This window comes from Sylvia atricapilla, chromosome 7 (genome assembly GCF_009819655.1).
Source record: "Sylvia atricapilla isolate bSylAtr1 chromosome 7, bSylAtr1.pri, whole genome shotgun sequence".
In the NCBI taxonomy this organism is placed as follows: domain Eukaryota; kingdom Metazoa; phylum Chordata; class Aves; order Passeriformes; family Sylviidae; genus Sylvia; species Sylvia atricapilla.
The window spans coordinates 21,575,891-21,599,635 of record NC_089146.1 but is presented as its reverse complement, the minus strand read 5'-3'; the positions used below and the strand labels follow the sequence as shown (position 1 = coordinate 21,599,635).

The 23,745-nt window shown below is 37.3% G+C and overlaps 2 protein-coding genes across 4 annotated transcripts in view; one reads left to right on the top strand and one right to left on the bottom strand.

Annotated features, from left to right (window-relative positions):
* Window positions 1-5,861, top strand: part of SLC4A10 (solute carrier family 4 member 10) — a 162,266-nt gene extending 156,405 nt beyond the window's left edge. For 2 of the 3 annotated variants that reach the window (XM_066322888.1, XM_066322887.1), the window contains one exon: window positions 2,935-5,861. In XM_066322888.1, coding sequence (XP_066178985.1) covers window positions 2,935-3,001 — 67 coding nt within the window. In that variant the 3' untranslated portion in view covers window positions 3,002-5,861. Of the gene's footprint in view, window positions 1-1,975; window positions 2,002-2,934 lie in introns of all 3 variants that reach the window. The other variant, XM_066322889.1, reaches the window with a different exon arrangement.
* Window positions 5,862-7,307: 1,446 nt separating this feature from the next.
* Window positions 7,308-23,745, bottom strand: part of DPP4 (dipeptidyl peptidase 4) — a 40,227-nt gene continuing 23,789 nt past the window's right edge. Inside the window, exons 17-26 of the mRNA XM_066322884.1 lie at window positions 23,603-23,650; window positions 23,028-23,126; window positions 20,953-21,022; window positions 19,159-19,353; window positions 18,191-18,245; window positions 16,251-16,350; window positions 14,722-14,786; window positions 9,539-9,611; window positions 9,222-9,295; window positions 7,308-8,360 (exon numbers count right to left, since the gene is read on the bottom strand). Coding sequence (XP_066178981.1) covers window positions 8,262-8,360; window positions 9,222-9,295; window positions 9,539-9,611; window positions 14,722-14,786; window positions 16,251-16,350; window positions 18,191-18,245; window positions 19,159-19,353; window positions 20,953-21,022; window positions 23,028-23,126; window positions 23,603-23,650 — 878 coding nt within the window. The 3' untranslated portion in view covers window positions 7,308-8,261. The remainder of the gene's footprint in view (window positions 8,361-9,221; window positions 9,296-9,538; window positions 9,612-14,721; window positions 14,787-16,250; window positions 16,351-18,190; window positions 18,246-19,158; window positions 19,354-20,952; window positions 21,023-23,027; window positions 23,127-23,602; window positions 23,651-23,745) is intronic.

Sequence of the window (23,745 nt, the reverse complement as noted above, 5' to 3'; positions counted from 1 at the left end):
ACAAAGTGCATCCACACAGATTGTGACTCAGATAAGAGATTTGGCTTTTAAACTGCAGTGAAATAGAAACTAATTTTCTGTAAGTCTCATTTTTAATCTGCTCTTGTATCTCTGCTCTTGAATACAAAGACTTAGGAGAAAAGATTTTTCTGGTTTTAGATATGAATGTCCTGTTGTAAAGGAACAGCCTTGAAGACTCTGAAATCCTGCATTTTCAGGCACTCTAGCTTGTCTCAGAATCTGAGAGAGGAGCTTTAAGAGCTTTAACCCTGAAAAACTTTCTGATAAACAAAGCCATAAGCAACTTTAATCTTAAATCATATTAGAGATAGAACTACAGAAATATTATAAACCATAATGCAAGTATTATTACATGAGGATATAATTCAATCCTAGCTAATTACTGAGGGAAAAAAAAACTTGGAATGGTAGCAGTTGTAAAGATAATTTTTGTAAATGATTAAGATCAGCAGTGTTAGATTACAAAATTTCCACGGTGAAGGGTACCTTATCGTAGAGGGAGGGAAAAACCTCATTTTGAAATAAATTTTACTGAAGCCTTGTGAAGTTCAACTACATAACATTTAGTACTCCCTTTCTGCTGTCAGCTCTGCTTCCTTATATCTCAAAATATTATTAAATGGGGGATAATTAAATTATGATAGTGAACTATGATTTTATTGAATGCCTTTTATGCAAGGCATTGACCAATTAACATGAAGTTACTCATAGTAATTAAATGCTGAGTTGACTTGGTCAATTATAAACTAAGATCATCTACAAAAAGAGATTTTAGGCAGGAAGGGTTTATACAAATGACTTTCCCAGGCTGATGCATAGATAATTTCTATCACAAGATGTGCCCTGGCCCTGATTCTGTGAAATAGCATTGTGTGAGAGAGTTCTTACATTCCAGGCTCCTGAATGTTTTTTTACCTGACTAAAGAGAGGACTTATATGGGATTCTATCAAGGTGCCTAGCCACAGAGGCACCTGACCTTTACAATTTTCAAACCTTTATTTTTTTATTATTAAAATTCCCAGGGATCCAGAAGTCTGTCTTTGAGCCTTTCTTGGTAGAACTGAACACCAAGTCACCTATCTGAAACACAGCCCTCTTTGGTACATGTAAATAAACATTCCTCTGTCTTTGCTTATAATATTCAGTTCTTCAGAGAGCAATTTCCAAGCATATGCAGACCTGACTATGGACAGGACATAGACTAAGTCTTTTAAAGTATTGGAGAAAGAGGCATCCGTCACTTTGTAGATGGTTTGAATGAGTTGCCTTTTCTACCTGGGATATGAAAATCCCATATCCCAGATCTTCCTGCTCAGACTTGTTAGACTACTCCCTTGGTAGGGAGGAAGAGAGCTCCAACTCCTTTACAGATCCACCAGTGACACATTTTACTGGAAAAAGACTGGACTTGTCCTTTTTTTTTCAAATTTCTCAAGGCATTAAAGCCCACATCTGCAGGAGCTGCTCAGAGATGTGAACCCTAAATAGAAGGAAGACTTTCCTGGTATCACAGAGGCACCTAAAACGTGGAAATATTATAGACTGTAAGGCACACAACACCTCAGTGTTTGCTTTTACTAAGCACAGGTAACTCCCTGCCTGCTGTACTGCTGCACTTTCAATTCATCCCCCTCCGGAATTTGTTTGCATACCCTTTGTGTGCAGAAAGTGTAACATACCCAATTCTATCACTGTTCTACAGAAGGTGACAGATTTGGCAGTTGAAGTGGCAGAAGTTGGTATTCTTTAGCTATTTCCATTAACACCTCTGGAAGCTGCCATTGGCATAGAAGTAAGCTTTGGCTGAACTGAATTGTATCCTTAAAGCAATTTTTATGTGAAGAAAAATGTCAAATGATTGTAGAATTGTGCATGAATCGCCTTAAGAATTTGAGAATTAATCTTGCTTTCTTTAAGCCTTGTGTAACTCAGCCTATTTCTCATTCATTCTAGTTAAGGAATTATTCCCATGAAACCTGGTAGGTTATGTGCTTGCTACAGGTTTGTTCTCAGAACCATCTGGTTTTTTTTTAGATACCCTGCCACTCTTTGTTGAAGGCTTGATTTGCCTGTGTTGTGGAAGCCTCTTTACATTTTCATACTGTGATTGAGACTCATTGGAAGAACATGACTTTTTATTTATTTACACTGCTGTAAATTAGGACACTCACACACAAAATCATCTGCTTTGCACGTATAATGCTTTCTGTAGGCAAATCAACATTGTTTTAACTGGGAAAAAATGCTGAATCCAAATTTGAACTCTGGTTTAGAGTTCTGAATGATATGGCTTTTATTTGATCTTTCAGATTTTTTTTTTAAAGTTACTTCCTTTTAATCTATCCATGAGGAAGTATGTATTACACTCCATATGGGGAATATTGTCTCTTCCCATCCTCCCCAGACTTCTGGTCTCCCCAGTCAAGACTGAAAGCCAAATATTTGTTGGATATGACTTGCACTACTCTAGTTCAGAAACTTTCCTTCTAAATGTACAGTTGAATGAGAGAGTATATTTTAAAGACAAGAAATACTTCCTGTGACCTCTTGTTTGTTCCGTTTAGAATGTGCTGGTATTGTCTGAGAACTGTACCATTACCATTATTTAGTAAATTAAGTTGTCTTTGCCAAAAAAGAAAAAAAAGAAGTGGCTATTTTTGCTTGCATGCTGGCTGTCTCTGTACATCTTCAGTTGTTTACCTACCTTGTCACTAAAATGCTGGCTGATGTCATCTACACCATTCAGCACAGAAATTTTCACTTGCTTTCCCAGTTTGTGCCATGAAGCATGAAAAATAAAGTATCTGTGCAATGTTGGTTTTCAGGTAGATAATTTATATATATGTGTGTGTGTGTATGTGTGATAGTGCTACTATAACTCTATTTTTTTAATTTCCCCTTTCATTTCCTAGTGCTGAAACCAGAAAAGAGAAGAAAGCTGACTCAGGGAAAGGTGTTGACCGGGAGACTTGTCTATGACTTGCTCTTCAAGTAATTTTTTTACAAATGAATTAAAGGAGTGCCACAACCACTAAATATAAATTATTTACCTTGTAACTTTTGTCTTTCATCTCAAACTAGCACAGGTAATGTAGTGCAATACTTGTCTCATTCCACCTTGTCTACCTTGTCTAGTATCAATGTAAATGTCTGCAGTAGCCAATGCAAAAAAATCTTCGTGTTCGTTGCTGATCTTGGCCATTTATCAGTACTCGTATCAGAAACGTAAGAAGCAAATTTTATTTCAAATTCAACTTTCCTGTTAATAGGTTTGTACTGTATTTTGCTACTTTTTCTGTGTGAGAATACTTAGTAATCTTGATTCAAGATGAACTTGAAAACCCTTGTTCCATTTTTTTAAAATCACTAACTAGTAAATGATTTCAGAAGACCCAAACTGACAAGCAAACATTAAGAAGTTTATAAAATAACAACTGATCTGACCCTGTAAATAAACTCACAAGGATAATCCTTTCCTCCTTAATCTGTCCTTTTGAAGTCATGGATTACTTTTGCAATGTGAATTGCAGGGTCAGATTCTGTATTTGTGAAGTTTTCCTTGATTTAATACAGTGTATTTAATATTAAAATTTGTATGTAACTGGAACATAGTCCTATATATATATAAATATATATATATATATATATAAAACTATATATTAAAACGTTTTCTCACCTTAGCTAAAGAACATCACCACATCTTTTGATGTGAAACATGGGTACAGTATTTCATAAAATGCAATTTGTGATTACGGTATCTTGTATTGTATGAATGTTGCCATGGTAGGCCAAACAGACACATTTTGTCATTAATCAATACATTATTTTATAATAGGGAAAATTTTGTAGAGACAAACTATACCCCACATGCAGTTTTGTCACCTGCCCAATAACCTTCCTCTTTACTGCCTAAAATTCAGCCACATAAAGGGCGTATTTATACTGTCTTCTCTCCACTAACAACTGTAAACCTCTTAATTTCACAGATTGTGTACAATACTTAAATGGGTATCCTGCTGTTGTTTTGTTACAGCTCTTTATTATTCCATCAAGTACATATTGATTGAAAGATGAAAAACAACATTGCAAAGTAAAAATTGGCTTTTAGGCTATTACATTTTTCGTAATGGATTTTGTTACTGCCCAATCCTTCAAGTTGTTCTTTTGTGTAAAAACCTGCGAGATTAGGTACTGAATGAGTAGGGATGTGGAGCTAAAGTTTTATGGTGTTATTTGGAATTCACTGATTTTTAAATTTTTTAAGATAAATTTTTAAATTATTAAAATGAAAGCTAACACTCAGTATTATGCTGTGACTTTGAATCCTAAAAATAAAAATTGTAGTCTTGCAATCTTCTTAAGAACTCATCCATAGGGCTCTAACATTCCCCAGCTTTCCCAACTATGTGAATTTTCTATACACCTTGTGAACAAGTTTTCCCATTTAGCATATTTAAAGTATTCCAATGTTTTGGTGTATGTGAGTGTGTGTGTTTTAATACTTTAGCCATAAATAATTGCATTTTGCTGCAAACTTAATAGGGTCGCTGTTCTAAATTTACCTTAGCATTATCAAAGCCCATTAAAAGCCATTTTTACGGAGGAAAAAAATTCTAATGGATACAAAGAAGGATTCACATCTAATTCAATGTTTGTATATGTAAATTTAGGAAAAAATGCTGATGCATTAAGGTTAAATGCTTTGTTTTGTGTACTTGATGATAAATTGTAAGATTCCAATTGTTTTAAAGTTAGTATAGAAGCTCAATACTGGTTTGTCCTGAAAGCAGCCTGATGGTGTTTTAACATGTTGCTGACTTTGTTACAGATAATGTATACAATCAAAATGTATTAGCTTCACTTGACCAACTCTTAGAATATTAAGAAATCAGTGTATTCAATGGCATTCTGTATTTCTGTTCAGTATTTCAGAGTGGTTTTATTTTAAAACACTCTGGTTTTTTGCGTGCATTTAAGTGCTTTTCCAATGTTAATCTTAACATTCTGAAATCATACACAATATAAACCAGATGTAGTGCTATATTTAATTCTAATTTCATATTCCTGGTCAAAATTACTCAATTTCTTGGATGTAATTTATTACAAAAGTTTATGTGTACATGTGAATAGACTATTGTGTTTTTCACAATTAAGATATGTTATGTGAAAATAAATATTTATCCTAAATAATTTTCAATTTTATTTTTATACTGAAAAACCCAGAAGAGGTTTGCAATATCATGTGGTATTTGAAATGTCCACCTGACCTGAATGTGCTTCACAAATTAATGAGTGGTAGAGCCCAGCATGGCTCCCTTTTCAAGTGGAATCTCACTGAAGCATGCAAGGCTCTGGGTGTTGGCTCCCTGGGTAGAGTTGGTGGTGGTGTACTTGGTCTGACTTTAACAGTAAGTGTGGCACCAGGGACAGCTCAGAGCTCCCTGTTCCAGGAAGAGAATGAGAATGAAGCTCCAATTTACTACTCATGACCTGGTCCTCCTTCCTCCTGAGAAAGGTGATGTCGCCCAAGCAGGAGTAGCTGGATCTTTTTAGAGATCAATAGGTAAGGTCATGCAATTTAAAATGCTTCTGCTCTTCTCAGAACCCTAAATTTCTGCTACTGAAAAACTTAAAGGCCATAAATTGCAGTACGACACATTGACTGCATCTTACTAAATCCCTTTCGAGCTTCTTCACCAATTATTGAACCAAAGACTAGATGTCTCCTAGCCTGAGAATGGTAACAGTGACACCTCAAGCTTCAGCTGCTGCTGTTAGGATTTTACACGAAGTGTATTGTACAACAAACTTGAACATCCATTTCACATAGGAAAAAAAATCGGAGAAAAAAGTTACTTTGTAGGTGGTGTAAATAACTAGCATGATGCAGTAATTCAGGCACAACTGATTCCTAGCTTTGGACATTAATGAAATGAGCTAGATACATTCTGTGGCCTCGGTTTTAGTTATCTGTCCTCATGCAGTTCAAGCAAGTTGTCAGTTCCCTGAGGCAGCTCAATCACCCTATTGCCTGCATTATTTTTGGAGCCGAGGGAGTTCTACCAGAGTGAAAAATTAGACACTGAATTTATGTTAACTAGGACACTTACTATAGCAATAAAACTTTCTTTTGTTTTAGAAGTTGTATCATTGTCTATTAGCAGGATATCTTAGAAGTTGCTTTCCAGACAAGGAAAGATAATTAGCATTGCATTGTGTTATGCCTCGCAGATAAGACAGTTAAAAGGAGATGATGTATTGAGAGTACAGAAGAGTTTCCCAGTGAGACGCTAGAATCATTAAGGTAGGTCAGATGCAAAGAATTGCATCTTTAAAAGACCATATCACTCTAGTTTCACTTATTTTTTAAAAATGTTTCTTTGATTATACTAATTCTTGCACTTATCTAATGAGAGCCTAGTGAAACTAGTTTTCTGGATTACAGAAACACTTATTTTTGTCTTTATGACAAGAGTGAGTGATACCATTAAAATAAATCCTATCTCTTTACCTTTGCATGCCATATCATAATGGTAATCCTTTTTTATAGTCTGTCTGTATTGCTGGGATTTACCTTATACTGATTTAGGTTTCTTTGCCTTGAGTCAAAAGAATCAGAGATGTGATGATATAACCTTTTGGAGATAACTGACAGCCTGTAATCCTGCAGAACTTTAACAGTGGTGCCAGTCTACATTAGAGAGATACTGTCTTGAACCTAAGATGATATTTTGCATTCCCCAGCTCCAGTGTGTTTCAAAAAAATGCCAACAAACAGAACAAAACCACCCATCTTATTTTGTGAGTCAAGGAATTGTTAGTTTGTGAAAACAAAATCTGATTTTCTATTTGAGGCTTTCTCATTTAAGGACAAGCTGCACAAAATGTCTTAACATTCTTCCCCATGCTTTATCTGTCTGCATGAGTATTTCTACATTCACACCTAATGTCACTAATAACCCACAATACAGACATAATCAGATGCTGGCATGTAATATCAAGAAGCTAAGTGTTAGATAATCATGTCACACTCCTTTACATGATACCATTACACAAAATCAGAAGCTTCACTGTAAATCATCCTCAAAATTAATGGGGCTTTAAAAAAATTCTAGTGTTCTTTTTCTGAAGCAACATTTTCAATTATATGGACTACACCTTCTTTCATAAATTAATGTCTTTATTATTTTAAAGCAGCACAATTTTTAGTACAAGTGGATTGCATTTTTTCTATGTGAAATTGAGAGGACTAATCCTCAGATTAGATGGAGAAGCCTACTTGGCGTGCTGTAAAGAAAGCAGATATTTATTGGTAGGCTGTAAGGAAAAGCAGTTTTGCCAAAGAGCATGTTCACAGAGGAGTGACAGTCCAGCCCTTGCTTTAAGTGACTGTTAGTTCACATTGTAATGTTTTATGTTTGAGTGTAAGAACCAGCTCCTATTCATGAGCAACTTCTAAAGTAAAAAAATGGAGGTCTTGTTGAGTTCCCAGAGAAGACTTTGCAGTGCAGATTCTCAGAGTTGCAGCCATTTTTACTATAAAATAAGGAAAAACCACAGTACTGTATGATAGCACACAGAGAAATTCAGTGCCATTGGTTTGATTAGGTATCATTCAAATTCTTTGGTGCAAGCTCGTTTATGTGCTTTTCTTGCAAGAGTTCTACAACTAATAAAAGAGATTGCAGAGAAAACACACTCACTTCAGGAACTGCAGTATAAAATGTTTCATTCTGCACATATCAACATCACAGTATTCCTGATACCAATTCTAAAATAATACTTATCAAGCCTTATGAATTTCTGCAAAAATGTTTCTTCATTATTTTTACAGAAATTACTCCAGGGGTCATTTCATTTTTGATGGAAACATTATTATTATATTCTTATTGTGCAACTGATCGCCATGTGACATTTTTATCATTCATTACCCTAATACACAAACTGGATTCTTTCTCTTCTAGACTGAAATATCAAAAGGTAATTACTCAAGTAAGTACCATGCTTCCTCTAGAAGTTTGCAACATCATTCTGGTGATGTAAAAACCTGATTAAACACAATCAATAAAAATGCAATAGTTGCTTGGCAACAGGAATCATTATAAAGATTAGCATTTTATTGCGTACACCACTATCCCAAGAGCTGACTCTTATCTCATCTTGATTTATACTGGCTCAGAGTACATTATCTGGAGAGTTTTCTGGAGAAGTACCATCACTAGCAAGCAAAATGCTGGTGCTAGTGCAGTGAGAAACACTGCTTTATGAAGTGGCTCATGTGGGTATAAATATGCTTATGTGCTTGACCGGAGATGGAATGGTCTTTGTCAGTGTACCACTGTGTGAAAGAGAAATACAGAGAATGTTAGTTGTAGCTACATCTAAATGACACAAATCAAACATGACAGACATAAAAACCTTTGCAGCCATTTAAAATGATCCTAGCATGAGGCTTTCAGCACGGAGGCAATGACATAATGGGGTAGGAAGCTGCTGTGACACTTTAGCCCCTTTGCATGTGGGACCTGCTCTGGTTTTATGCTGAAGGTGTAAAAACAACACATGGCTTGACCAGGTGGAGGGCAGATCCAGCTGTTCAGTTACAAGGGGGGGCCTGACCCCTCCCTCTGTATGTCCTTCGAGTTTGGCTGAAGGAAAACCACGCACTTGACCCCCTTCTATACATCATCGTTTTTAGCGCTGCTCCACAAGGGCTGAGAGAATGCAGGAAAGGAAGAGCTTACACCTTAGTCTGAGAATTTCCATGCACAACATAAGAAAGGGTAAATAACTCCTTGTCTTACAAGTTTAATAAACACCAGCTGTAACAGGGTATCTGGGATTTTGCTAAGCAAAACCCCTATCCTTTGCTGAACCTATCCTTTTATCCTATCTGTAAGATAGGATGAAATTTATTGCACTTGGGTATATGCAAAGGCTGGGACTGGCTGTTTGTCTGCGAACACGAAAATTTAAAGAAAATTAAAGATTAGGTAAAAAGGGTCGAGTATGAGATGGCACTGCTTTACAGTTTTTCTTGTGCAGAAATAAAATATGTGCTTGATGTTCACATTTCAGTTACTGAACATGAAATGCAACTATATGAACTTCCATTTAAGAAGGCAATGAATTACCTTACCACAGGGAACTTAATGTTATTATTCTCATTTGTATAATGATAAACAAAAGAGAACCATACCATTGCCTGAAAATCCACTTCAGCATCAACAAGAGCTTTGGAAATCTGTGCAGCTTGCTGAAAGTGAACATTATCTGAAAAGTGGAAGAGGAAAAAGGTAAACAAAAACTGCTTCTGTAATACTCTGGGGGAAAATCAAAGCAATGAACACACTAGACCCCCCAGCACTGCTGACTGAAACGCAGATTAGTTGCAAAAAGCAGTATTATTATATTGACGCAAATGTAACAGCCTTGCCCCTTCATGGTTTTGTTTTGTCAGTAGTAGAATTGCAAACCTGTCTGTAATACTAAAATGTCTAATTAACTGCAACTCACCATCTGCTGTTCCATGAATAAGGAGATATTCAACTTCCTTGAATTTTTCAGCTCTGGCCATTACTGTTGAACTCTGAAATTAAAGGGAAAAAAAAAGAAAAAAGGTGCTACTTATTAAGATATGACTTGCTACTAACTGACTTTGATTCGTGTTGACACTGTCTGGGGTCCTTCAGCTCAAACCAAGCACAGCCCTGCTTACCCCCCTCTGAACTGCCACGGGATATGGTCACACACCAGGGGCTGGGTGCTCACACTGCACACACACCTGCACTTGTTACCAAGGTTATGGCTGCAAAGGAAAGGGCAGCTGCAGAGGGAAGAGCTCTGGAGTGAAGTACACATTCAGTGCATGGCCAGCACGTTGGTAGCCTGCAGCACACCGAGTGCCACAGGTTTCCTGTGTGACTGCAGACAAATTTAAAAAAAAAAAAAAAAAAAAAAAAAAAAAAAAAAAAAAAAAAAAAAAAAAAAAAAAAAAAAAGTTGCCATGGCAACAGTGCACCCTGTGAGAGCAAGGAGTAGATCTTGCAGAGGCTACACACGTTATCTTCCCCAGTACAAGGTTAACCTGCAGGTAAGGCTAATACTAGAGCTAATACTGCCTTAGTCTCCAGTAAAATTGGGTAACAAGAAGTTTAGAAAAATGTGCTCTCCAAACACTAGAGAGAAATGCCTGAACGAAAATCACTAGACCAAATCTCTAAATAGAAGTCAAGCTACATTTCGGGAATGGAAACACGATACAGTGTTGATGAAAAGATGAAATAATCAGCAACTATGATTAATCAAGAAATTTAAAACATAGTAACAATATATTGCCTAGAACATTCTAGCCCACATGACTTGCTACTGTGACTAAAGAATGAAGACAGTAAGGATTTCAGATAAGATTTTTAATTTAGTCAAGGCAAGGGAATAGGATGGTACTCTGCCATGACCAGAGAAAGAAGAGGAACAACAGGGAAAAGACATTTTAGCTTGATAAGACAAGGAAGGCAAGAAAAAAAATACTAAAAATTATGAACAGAAGAATTTAGTGATTTGCTTTTTTCTTCTCCATTTTGTACTAAGGCTGTGTCCTTGCACAAGGATTTGCATTTAGTACCCCCAAAAAGTCATATACATTATAGTGCCAAGACACAGAAGTGTTCTAATTTCCTTATTGTACACTTGTACACTCATGAATCTTTAAAGCAAGTACAAATATTAAATTCCTTTTGTCATGACACAATAGCGTACCAGAACCCTTCTATACATTAAATGAGTTCTTTGGATGTATTCAATGAAATCTAAAAACCAAGCTCAGCAGAGAAGGCAAAAACACCCCACCCTCCAGTCTGTAACAATGCAGTTGCCCTCTTTTGACAGTCAAAGGCTAGAAAGCAGCAGAAATCCAGTATGTGGAAATCTACAAACAGTGGAAGTGGGACACTTTCCATTTAGATGATTTGGTATCATGGAGTAAGAACATTTAGCTGTGAGTGCCAAAATATGAAGAGAGCACTTTGATGCACAGAAGAACACTGGTAAACCAAGAACAGATGAGAAAGAAATGGCCCAGTGAGATTAAAGACAAACCACTCCCCCCCCTCCCAACAAAAAACAACAAAAAAACCCACCCCAAACCAATGAGTATTCTTTGACTAGTTCTCCACATGTGCAGAGGGAAACTTGATAGAACACCTTGCTATGCTTTCTTCCAGAAAACCAATGCTGTTTTAAGTAAACCTTCTGTGAATGGAAGCTGACCTAAGCTACACTTCTGAGAACTTGACTTGGCAAAAGCAGTTTTAGAAAGAGGATGTCACTATTTTTCTTCTCCAGCCATAAAATAAAATAAAATAATTTGTAAAAATACTTCAGAAAGTAGAAGCATATGAGATACTTTCTCTGCTTTTTTATCACTGGTGATACTTCACTTGCTGTACTCACACTCAACATGAAGAGTCCCTTCCCTAAAACATGCTGTAAGGATACAGTACCCTTGTGTCCTTAAAGAAGGTTGCAAGACAGGGAGCACTCTCAAGTTAGGCACAGTTAGATGACAAAGCAACAGCAGCTGAACAAACCTTAAGTGGACAGCAAAAAAATACAACTTTATTTACCACTTCCATTTTATAGTTCTACTGCTGGGACAAAGGCTCTGTAAAGGTAACATGCACAAGTACTGAGAATTAGGCCCTGCTGAGTGTAACCGGCTTTTCTAAAGATCACACAGCAGTCAACATTTTATCAGCACTCCACAAACAAGTTAAGGTTTGGCTGAAACTGAAGGTCTCTCTCCCTTTAGCATATTCTCAGATAATAGAACAAATGTCAAATCAGTACAAGATGGCATATTTACAAAATTGTACCCTGTTTTGCATAACCTAATGATGCAGCAGTTCTTAAGGACTGAACATTTCAAATCTGCTAGAAAAAGATTGCCAAATCTATGACTGTTTCAAACACTTGCCAAAAGCATATCAAATTCAGAGTGAACTGCAAAATAATGTTCTCACAAGTTGAACAGTCTCTTTGGTATGCTTTACATGGCTACTGCATCTGACCTCCAGAGCTCTGCCCTGATTCAGTCTCGAGTCTTTTGCATCAGGGATGTTTCTTTCAGGCCGCCAGATTCTCTGCCACTCAGCCTAGGATTATAGTAGAGCACCACCCATGCTTGCTCCTCTCTTTTACAAACCTCTGTTTTTTAATAGTTTACAACTACCTTAAAAGACACTGAACATACCTAATTAGCCCACTTAGGAGCGTGAGTCCTCCCTCAGACTTGACTCCTGACAAACAATATTTAAGATCTTAGACTCTCTGCCTTCAATAAATGAAATGTCACAGTAATCCAAAGGTAGGATGTACCCCTCTAACCACAACTAATTTCTTGAGTCTATGTATTCAGTCATTAATAGTACTCTACGTGTTAGGAATGTGCCTAGCAGTGCTCATCTTCTCTAAGCAGGTGTCTACACCATCTAATTTCTTTTAAATCAGGGTGCATGCTACAGTTTATGCAACTTTCCACTTTTTATGTCAGCTTTGCAGCAGTGCAGCAGGATAGAGAATATATGATGCAGCACACAAGCCTGACAGCACAGAGTTAGCAGTGCAAGCTTTAACAGCTTCAGCTGTAGTACTAGCTTTCACTACAGATTCTGCATTCACCTCAAAAAACATTCATTTCAGCAAACAGCTCTCATCCGTGTCAAGGGGCCAGGAGGCTGGCTATTGGGACTGGGACATGGAACAAAGGGGCTGTAAGCCAGGAACATTCTGGGCTGAAGTCAGTAAGGGTCTTCAGCAACAACAAAATCCCACAATGCTTTCATTGAGGCTACATGAAAAACAACAACCTCACTCTCAAGCTACCCCACCCTCCAGGTAAAAAGTAAAGTCCAAGTACTATATTATTTAGAGCTTTTAACAACAAATGAGGATTTAAGTTGCATTTTCCTTTCTCTAGGAGCAGCAGCGAAGTGTGACAATCTGATCTAGGCAATTACTCCTCCTCCATCTAGCCACCATTCTCCCCAATTAGTCCTCTGAGTAACACATTTGAAACCTTTAGCTCTTTGGTACTGGCAGTTTCAACGTGGCCATTGCCAGCAATGGATACCATGCCAAGAAAATCCGACTCCTGGCTTGAAAGGATTAAACAGTCCTCTGTTGCCATCTGTGCCGTGAAGCTGGTGAGTGACTTTGTGCACCCAGAGCGTTAACGTTCGTTCTGCACAGCGACAGTAACTTGTATTTACACTGCTACCTCGCAGACCTCCTACTCTTCCCACTGCCTTAAAGAAACACTTTTGGAAAAAGGCAGGCACGTGGCTGAGGCTGCTGGTCAGTGCCTGCTGGGCCCAGTAGCTCAGTTGCTAGAAGAGGGAGACACAGACACAGTACCAAGTTGTTGAGCAGTCACTACCACTGTCCCCAGTCTTGACCAGAACATCTCATACAGCAGTTGACAACACTGGAGTACTGTAAGTATATGTCAAACCACGTTTCAGTACATATATGTATGTATCTATATATTTTATCATACTTTTGAATCAATGCAACAACCCCCACCCGTTTTTCTACCCCTAACACTTTGTTAATGCACACAACCAGTGCTAAACTGTCTTCTCTACCCTGCTTACCAACCCAAATACAGAGAATGTTCTATCTCCTTTAACACCAATGTTTGGTTCCAGTATCACCATGGCTGGACTCTTCTGTGAAACACTCTAACAACCAGGCCACAAAGTACCCCTCAGATTCCTCACAGTTCTCCCATAGCCACTGTATTTTTACTGAAGCCTGAAGTTTAACAAAACCTAACAGAAAGTTTGGCTGCTCTGCCCTATGCCCAGCTACCTGTGACTTCAAAATGCCCTTGAGGCAACAAAAATCATCTAGCACACAGAAGAGCAAGTAAAAAAATTGATTAATCATGCTGTAACAAGGACAAACAATCTACATGCGATTTGCTTTCAGCAGGACATGTAGGAATTCCCCCACTTCTGTGCAAACACTGGTCACATTAGAACAAACTTTGGACACCGTGTATTTATGGAGACTGGGCCAACATTTCAGTCCTGACACTGCTGGCTCTCAGCTGGTCTGCAATTTGATACGATCTCAGTACAGAGGGATTTGCCTACCTGTCAAAGTGATCTAGTATTAGGAGATTTTGCTTTCCCTGGACAAACTTCCAGATTCCTAAAGCAGGGAAGTTCACACAATGACCATTTTAAAAAAAAGTTACATTTCAGAAAGAATGGGAGTACATTTGGTTTTGTGAAGAATGTTTAAGATAAAGCATACTTAGCTTACCAACATATAAATTTTAAAACAAATTTGTTTCTTGGTGGTTAAAATATGCTTTTACAGCTTGTTTTACAGTCAGCAAAGTAGTCAAATGGAACTAAATGTAAAAAAAAACAACCCCAAAAACAACCCAAAACACCAACACCCCAAAGAAACAACAGAAGCCCCACACCATTCACCAAGAAGAAGGTGCCTTGTACAAATCCAACTCCTGAGACTACAGCCTCGAACAGCACAATGCAACAGTTCTAGCAGGAAATAGGAAACAAACATATTTCTTCCACTGGGAAAGAACTAAACTGTTTAAAGTACAATACAGTAGGTTAGAAATGAAACAACACACACAAAAAAAAGAAATAAAGTGATTTGTTTCTTACATTATAGTTCTTCAGATTATCATCTGCTGTAGGAAGGCCCATATATCTCTCTGTGTATATTGAATCTGAAATTTTAAAAAAATCCCAAAATTAGAATCTGCTACTTAATTTTCAGTCTGTCTACCATCAGTTTTACCCATCGATACAAGCTGTAACAATTGCATACTGGAAATCAGGTTTTCCACAATGAGGGGTGTAGGTAACCATCATTATTCAGAATATTTAATCTTCTTGTTGCCATGGACACCTGAATGTTGAATATTAATATAGTACTTTGTGTCAGTGTTTCCTTATTGTTATTCTTTCAGTAATCCTAAAATAATTACCAAAAATGTGGCAGTAAATTACTAGCATCTGAAAAAACATCCTATTTATTTTATCTAAATATTTACTACCAAAAATCTATACTGTAGAAATATAGTAATATATTAGGATTCATCTTGACTGATAAAAAAATAATTGATTTTCTACATTTTTTCTGCCATTTTACCATTTGCAGATTTGGTACTTTGTTTTAAGCCATATGAGTTAGTTCTCTGCTGCCATATTTTTGACTTCTCATCAGAGTTGTTGCACTGGAGGTTTTTTTATGCTGAACATGTATACCTCCATAATCCTTCTTTTAACTAGCTAAAAGTGGAATTCTAGAGATCTTGATAATTAAAAATATATTTCCTGTCATACTTTAATATTCATGTCCAAAATATTATGAATATGTTCCTATGTCCCCAACAGACTACTGCTACTGCCTGGCAGTATGATCTGATCTGCTGAATTAGCTATTATACAGCTTCTGTGCTAGTTGCAGAATGATAAATTATGTTTTATTTAGCAGAGGTTTGCCAGGGAAAGCATTCCCTTGAATGCTTTTGGACAAATAAATTGAGAAAAATGTTAAAATATGTTCATATTGTACCAGCACCTATTTATAACTTTACATTATTTTTTAATCTCGGAGGAGGGCCCCTATAACTGTATTTTAGCCTCATGCAACTACTTGAAACCTTATGCTCTAAAGGCTTGAAGCATGTAGAGACTTGTCCACTTGATCAGGTTTTTCTCACATCAAGCTATTCTCAACATGAATTAGATTTATGAAATCCAAATTTTACATGCTAAAAAAGCCCTGACCAACCAACCTAAGACAATTCAAATCCTATTGTGTTACTTTGAGAGGGTGAATTACAGTGCAAGTTCAAAGTTAACCATCACAGTTCATTCTTGTAAGTGAGGTTTCATTTTGAAGACCCAGACATTTAATTGCGATGGATTTCTGGTCCACAATGCTGGTTTCAAAGCAAACACAGACACAGCAGCACTACCAATAACGCAACGGCCTTCATTAATGGTTACTTGGATTACCTGAAGTTATCTATTGGAAGTGGCCACGAGTTCATAAAAAACAGACCAAGTGGCATTTACATGGCATCCAGTAGATAATCAAAAGTTCTGCACTATGAATCCACGCTTTGCAGCGTGTACACGAGAAGACATATGGGAATCCTTGTAACAAGGAAGCCCTCACATACCATAATATTGCCAGCGTGACACGGGGGCAACCGCTATTCCACACTTGAACACGCCGCTTCCAGAGCCAAGCACCATGGAGGTCACATATCCCCCATAAGACTGAGAAGAAAACATTGCTGTTATTTTAGTCGGAAGGGAAAGGATGGGGCCCATCTGCTACACAGCTCATCAGGCATTTATAGGCTCAGCGTTTTTCATATTAATGAACTCCATTCTGAATTTGGGTCAGATCTCAGCCAGCCTGCTCAGTCGGGGAAACAGGCACCAAACAGCGCATGGCAGCTGTGGCACTGATGAATGAGAACCCGATGGGGAGAAAGGGCATGAACGCTGCTGAACTGTGACTCAGCTGGGGATGACTGTGTTTGGTAGCACTGTAGGCAGCAGCAAAAGACAGGAAACAACACACTGCTGAACTACTGTGCCCCTTCCTGTGCTGGGGGAGTGGGTGGAAGTAGAGCTCTGGCCCACAGTGTGTCTGATGAGTAGTTGCAACAGGGCATCCAAAAATTTACAGCTCCCTTGGAGCAGGCCTATGGTAGCTCATTCCCTAGCTCTCCCCCAAAGTGTCAGGAGCAAGACTGTGACTGGGGAGTGAAGGATCTGCTGAGTCTGTGGGAGGAACTGTGCAACAACACACTCCTTGCTACGCACAGAAAATTTACTCACAGTCTAGCCTGATACACAGATGAGTAAATATCTGACACACTTGAGCATCCAGGCAGTAAGATACCTAAACACTGTCACCAACCGCCCAAATGACTGCCCTCACAAGAGTTTGAATGGGTTATTTGGGAAAATGAGCCCACCCACATTCAAAAACAAGAGCTATTTCTGGATCTCATTCCTGTCTTAAAAACAGATTACAGGCAAAGGGAATTGCATCTTATTTCAAAGTCCTTAAATGTTTGGTCCAAATTCAATTCCCAGATCCTTCCAATGAGATTAGCACAGTAACACATGCACTTAGTAATTAAACACTGTATAAATGCCTAACCTGGCCATCGTAAAGATATTACTGCTGAATCTGTAGCAAACAAAATCTATGTACATAGTGACAGGCTGACAGTGAGAGGCTGATAATCTAAAAACTCAAGAGATAAAGAAAATCTGTTTGCCCACAGGTTCAGAGTCCAGGATGCATAATCCCAATGTAGCTCCAAGGAGGAATGCTCATGTAATATTTATCCTGAGGGTCATACGGACTTAAGATGGGATTGCATCAAATCGTCAATTTCTGCAGGAAGAATTTTCCTTTCGCTACAGTTAATACCATTACATGTGACTTCATATAACAGAGGTGTTTACCCTCAGAAGAAAAGCTATTTAAGACATCATATTGCCATCAAGCAAGTTATTCATCGGTGCCTGTCACCTGCAGTGCCCGAATTTCAGTGAACAATTTAATTCAGCACTGGAATCACTAACACTATGTACACACTTAGCTTTGCAGCTGAGGGGCTATGCATGTGCTATTAAACTATGAAATATTTCCATCTACTGTACTAGGTTTTAAAGATGCATCGAGTTTGAGAAATCTGGCCTCTGGTTGCAAAAAGCTCAATAACCATCCCACACAGCTGGCTCAAGTGTAATTTCACATCTTTTTTTAAAATCAGTCATCCAACTGAAGAACTACTGTTGAATACATGCTTGGACTTTTTATTCTTTTGACTATAGGTTCATATTATTCACAGGAACTTGGAAGCATCTGTTTAAATCGGTTTTTAGTCCCTCTAGTAGTCCTAATTTCTCTTACAAAGACTCCTGAATGATTGTAAAAGGTGACGATGAACTTCATCAATTAAAAGACAGGACTGTGCTGTGGCCTCACATGAGGTGCCTCACATGAAGCACTGCAGGATCTCACACACATGGCAGCACAACAAATAGTTGTTAAAATTAAATAGTTTCCCGCCAAAATTATTTCAGTACTTACCCAACCCCAAATAGCTATTCTGTCCTCATCAACATAGCTCATTTCAGAAAATTTTCTGAAAGCAAACAGAATAATTGAACAGACCTAAATTAATTAATAATTAAACTTAACAGACTGTACGTATCTGCCATTCTACAGATGTGGCCCTTTCCTATCAAGTCTGTCTCTTTCTATTGTACAAATAAACATTTCCCACTTCATCAGAGCAACTGCATATGAAAACATACAATAATTCAGGCATGTGTGTCTTTAGGAAATTTAGAAAAACATCTATGCATATGACACTTGGAAACCCCTCAACCCACATTCACTGACATTCATATTGTAATAGGTTAGATTTCATTACCTGCCTTGTCCTTTTTTTAAAGATGTACAAAAATCAAAATGCAGCAATAATGAACAGAATAATGTAAACACAGTCATCAAAAAAAAAAAAATCAAGAAGACTGTGAAATTCTAATTGTTTAAACTCCTCAACATTTTAAAATCCCACATAGAAAATCCTATGAGATCACTTAATTGCAATTCTGAGATATGCATACTAGGATTTTTTGTTTTAGGGAGGTTCTACAAGCATAAACCAAGTGAAAACCATGAACTATCATTTAAAAGCTGAGTATTTATCATAATTCTGTGACAACAGAATTAAACTTGCAAAAAGCTTGAAGCAGAACTTCCATCTCCAAGTTCCTCGGTAGCATAATATGACACATACCATCTCTATAAAATCATCTCCACAAAATCAGAGATATGGTTAACTGGTATTACAGCATTACCTCTCCTCTCTTTTTAAGCATAAAATGATGACTGGCCTATAAATGACCCACTTCAGCGTACAAAATGAAGCAGAACATAGTTAATTTTTGCCAATATTTCCAAGATGACGTTTTGAAACCGTCACCTTTTTTCCCCCTGCGCAATAAGCATGTAAAAGAAGGAGCAGGTGTTGACCTTTCCCTGCTGCTCACCTGGCTGCTTCTATCTGATCTTCCACTTCATAGGTCCCTAGCCTTCTGTTTATTGCATGCATGATTTCATCCCCCTGGTAGCCGCTGCCCCTCCCGTCGAAGCTGGCCACGATGATCTGCTCTGTGCTCGCCAGGTAAGTCGCCCAGTTGATCCGGAAGGCCTGGTCCACTTTCTGACTACAAGGTCCTGCATACCTAGGGGAAAAATGTCACAAAATTCAGGCATTTACTCGCCACGTATTCTCACGTCGAGCATTTGAAACATAATTATTGCTGACAATTCGGGCCTCTAAACCAGGATAAACCTTCAAATCAAACTGAGGAAACAAGAACAGCATCACTGACTGACTCCAAGGTGCCACTAAAGCAAAATGGTTTTTTAAAACTTCAGCTGTTAATAAAAAAAGCAGACTGATTTTTCTTTTACATTTTACTCCTTTCTGCTCTAATAAGAAACCTTCATTATTTTGACTTGAAGCAGCTTATCAGAAATCCAAGCCAAGTTTTCTTTTGTTTTGGCATATCTAGTCACCTGAGTTTCAAAGTGATGTTCTCTAACTATTTCTGTTCCATTCACCCATGATTTATTTGGTTTAAGTCTGAAATCAATAAATAGCCTTCAATTGGAAAAACGAAAAATATCATTTTCTGCATTTTCAGTGTCTCATCAGTCTGAACTATTTCTTATGCAGGCTGAGGAAAAGGAAGCAAAACTATAATTTTAACTTTTTACTTTAAATTATTTCAGAAGCACTTGATCACTATGAAATTGTATTCTAAGTGTCTTGATGGTAAAATTCTGTGCAGTGCACTTCTCTAGCCACTGTTGAACAGAGTAAGAAATAGAAGAATGGCTCCTATGGCTCTATAGCCCACTTTTATCAGTTTTAAAAGCACAGGAAAAACTACTGGAAATTTAATTCAAGCTATGGATCCCTGTACTTCCAAAGCAATTTCTGATATTAAGATCACTGTGAACCAGAGGTGAATCCTGACAAAGGTCCAGGTAAGTCAATAAAAATATTATCATAACCAAAACAAGTCTTAAGAAGCCAAGAGCACTGGCTGCTCATTAAAATGTTCAATAGACACATCAAAAAGTGCTACCAAATTATATAAAGATGTATTATATAAAGATGCATCTAACATCCAACAGCCAGCTTCCTTTTAGAGTCACCTTTTCATAAAATGGAGTAACTTTATATTTTTGTATTAATGCATAGCTAAAATTCAGTAATTCAAAGTTAGAAGAAAACATACCAGGATGAACAGAAGTGCCTGAGGAAGACCAGACCAATCAGCACATGCTCATGGCCTTGTATTTATGAAAAGAAACCAGAGCAAATGCAATCCTGACCACAGGATGACGTTTGTGAACACTGACAGACAGTCAAATATCACAGAAAAATGCAATGTCACATACACTACTTCAGCTTTAGAATACAAGACTTATTCAAGGTTTCATTCTGGAAAGTGATTTCATCAAAGATTATTTCTGAGGAGCATCATGAGCAGAGGAGGAGGCAAGCTAACACGAACATCCTGGCTGTTAAATCCCATAGGATGTATCTGCCTCAGTGCCACTGCCAGAGTATGTGCTCAATAGGCATTACATCATCTTAGGGCACCAGGAATCCACCATGAACTGGGTTAAACCCCTATTTTTCATTCCATCTTAAAACTACTTCAAGAAGTAATTAGAAAACATGCCAGCTTTTCGTTTCCTTATTAAGAACATTTGAAGTAGATGAAAGTGATTATTAACACAACACTGCCATGTGATTGAAAACTTACACTTCAAGGAGCAGAGGGTACTTCTTTGATGAATCAAGATGGGGAGGCAGAATCATTTGATACCACAGCTCTAAAAGTGAAAAGAGTTTGACTTAGGTCAGCTCTCCAGTGAAATTATTTGACATGCATTACAATTCATACAAGAGCACATTTGAGCCACTCCCTAAAAATTAAAGAGCAGTTTCATCTGAACTGTCCTAATATATATATGTAGAAGTTCCTAGCTAATTTGGTCATTTTAAAAAATGTTTTACAGTTAAATTAGCAGAAAGTAATAAAATCTGGGGACTCAACATGCTGTCTCAGGACATTATTCTAAGCTTACATCTGAAACTTGTTATGTCTCTACAGTGGTAAATCTAACACAGGCTCAAAAATAAAATTTCTCTCCCAGCAGAGGAAAGAAATTCTATATTATTTTGAACCTGCTAGATAGACTTTGCTTGACAGTTTGTAAAGCATCCCAGAAACATATCCAAGTATCTATTATTTTTGAAGCAATATTGATTCTAGTTCCATTCATGTTATTCGTCCTACCCAAGCTGGCTGTGAGCTGAACATTTTGAAGGCACACCCTGTGAGTTTTGCAAACCGAATGGCTCAGTTGTTCACTCGTGAATTTTAAGAGAACTGATGCTGCAACTCTGATGGACTGCACTGCAGTAATACAGTGCAAGTCTTACAGAAATTTGCCCAGATATAAATATGCAAGGCATCAGAACACTGAAACAGAATCTAAATTGAACACATTAAAATACTATTTTTAATTCTTGCATACTCTATAGTCACAGGGGTGGATTGCTTCTCTAATAACCTACATGGATTTGTGAGCAGACCTGAAACCTTAAGTAGGACTACATAAATGGATTTGCTTCTCCTATTTTTGATATTAAAAATAGATTCCCCTTACCCAAAAGCTTTTACCCTGAAGGCATGAAGTAGTAAGAACAAAGAGGAATAAAAACAGTATGAATATACAACTGATAGCATGAAGAACATCTTTAAATCTCCATCTTGCCTGGAAGATTTCATCTTTAGCCCTAGTAAAAATGTGACAGAAATCAAAGACAGAAAACACAAAGATAAAGAGAATTACTATATAAACAAGGCAAAAGGTGAAAGAAGGGAGGCATCAAAAAGAAAAGTTAGCAATGACTGACTTAACTCAATGCAGTTTGCAAAATGGAATTCCATTAAAAATATCTGCTCATTTTATCAGGAGGAGGTTTGCCATGAAGAGAAAAGCTATAGCAAAGGCTGGAGCAGGAACAGTTTAGACAGGTACCAGTCCTCCCACTGCTGGGCTCTCTGACATTGCTCAGCCCAAGAGCACACCAAGAACATTACCCAAATTCTGAGGGGCACCACTCACAAAGCATTAACAGTTCATTTTCTAGCATTTTGTTCTGGTCTGTATCGAAGTTTATGCAGTCTTGGACTATGACTCTGCTTTCAAGAATGACTATTCAATCCGAATATATTCAACCTATTAATACCCTACACAAAGTCAAAGATGATAGTGTTGAAATGTCGCTTAAAAGTTTTATTAAGATTTTTCACTTAGATTGTGTCTGCTTTTTCATCGTAACTGAACCTCTCCACTCTCCCAACCTGCTAACACAAACCAAGAATTCTGTAAATCAGAAAGACCTACTTGAATTTATAATGTAATTCAAATTCAACAGTGTTAAAGAGCTTTGAGTTTGTGCCTCAACCTCATTTTTCTTATTTATTTAATGCATTGTTAGAGACTTCTGCTTTCCTGTTTATTATAAAAGAAAAAGGAGTTAAGCCACTACATAATGAAAACGTGAAGTTATCACACTATGGATAAAACAGTTATCACACTATGGAAAAAAGCACATTTTAGATAAGAACATTTTGGGATTTCAGAAAATAACTGAGAATTTTTGGATAGTCCAAATAAAAAATAATCTGGCCTTTAAGTTCTGAATAAATGCAAGAATTTCCATTAGACCCATCTGTCCTGTCATGCTCCTCAGCAGAAGACCTTGAATCACTTGGTGAAAAGGAGAGGATGGGAGGGGAAAGGTAAAAGACGTTTTTGAACTTACTGTATCCACCTATATCAAGGACACCAAATTTCTTCGAAGGCATCTGAATATCTTTCAATGAATTTTCCAGTTCATTGTTATTTTCCAGATATCTGAGGACTAAATAACAGAGCAAGTAAGATTCAAAGACTAAACACTTTTTATTTGAAACACAGTGCTCTTTAATTATGAGCCACTTTAAATATTCAACCTGAGATGATGGCAACTTACATTGCAGTTTTAGTTTACTGCAGTTTTTGTTTTTCCTCTCAGAGTCAATGTTTACAATATAGTTTTCCCTCGGTTCTTTTTCCCCTGTTTTTCATCTAAATACTATTTCAGAAAAACTGAGCAATTATTCAGTAAATAAATCATACACTACGTACTGTTTTCTAGCCCGGTGTAAGATAATGTTGAATAAACTCTGAATAAACATATGTCAAGCTATAAAACTTATTCTTCTGGTAATTATTTGAAAATAATTTTACCCTTTATAACTGACATTTTTATTATTGCACTATGCAATGAGAACAAAATTAGAATAAATTTACAGTGCAAGATTTCTGGCTCAACATAAATTAAGGACAATCCCATACCTTCATCATCAGTGCTTCTGTGCAGAGTAGATCTGGGCAGGCCAGGACCTGTTAACAGGGCACAAAACCTTGATGTTTGCAGGCTTGCTTAAAACACAACCCTTATAAAGTAATTGGAAACTGGTGAATCATAAAAGCTGAGA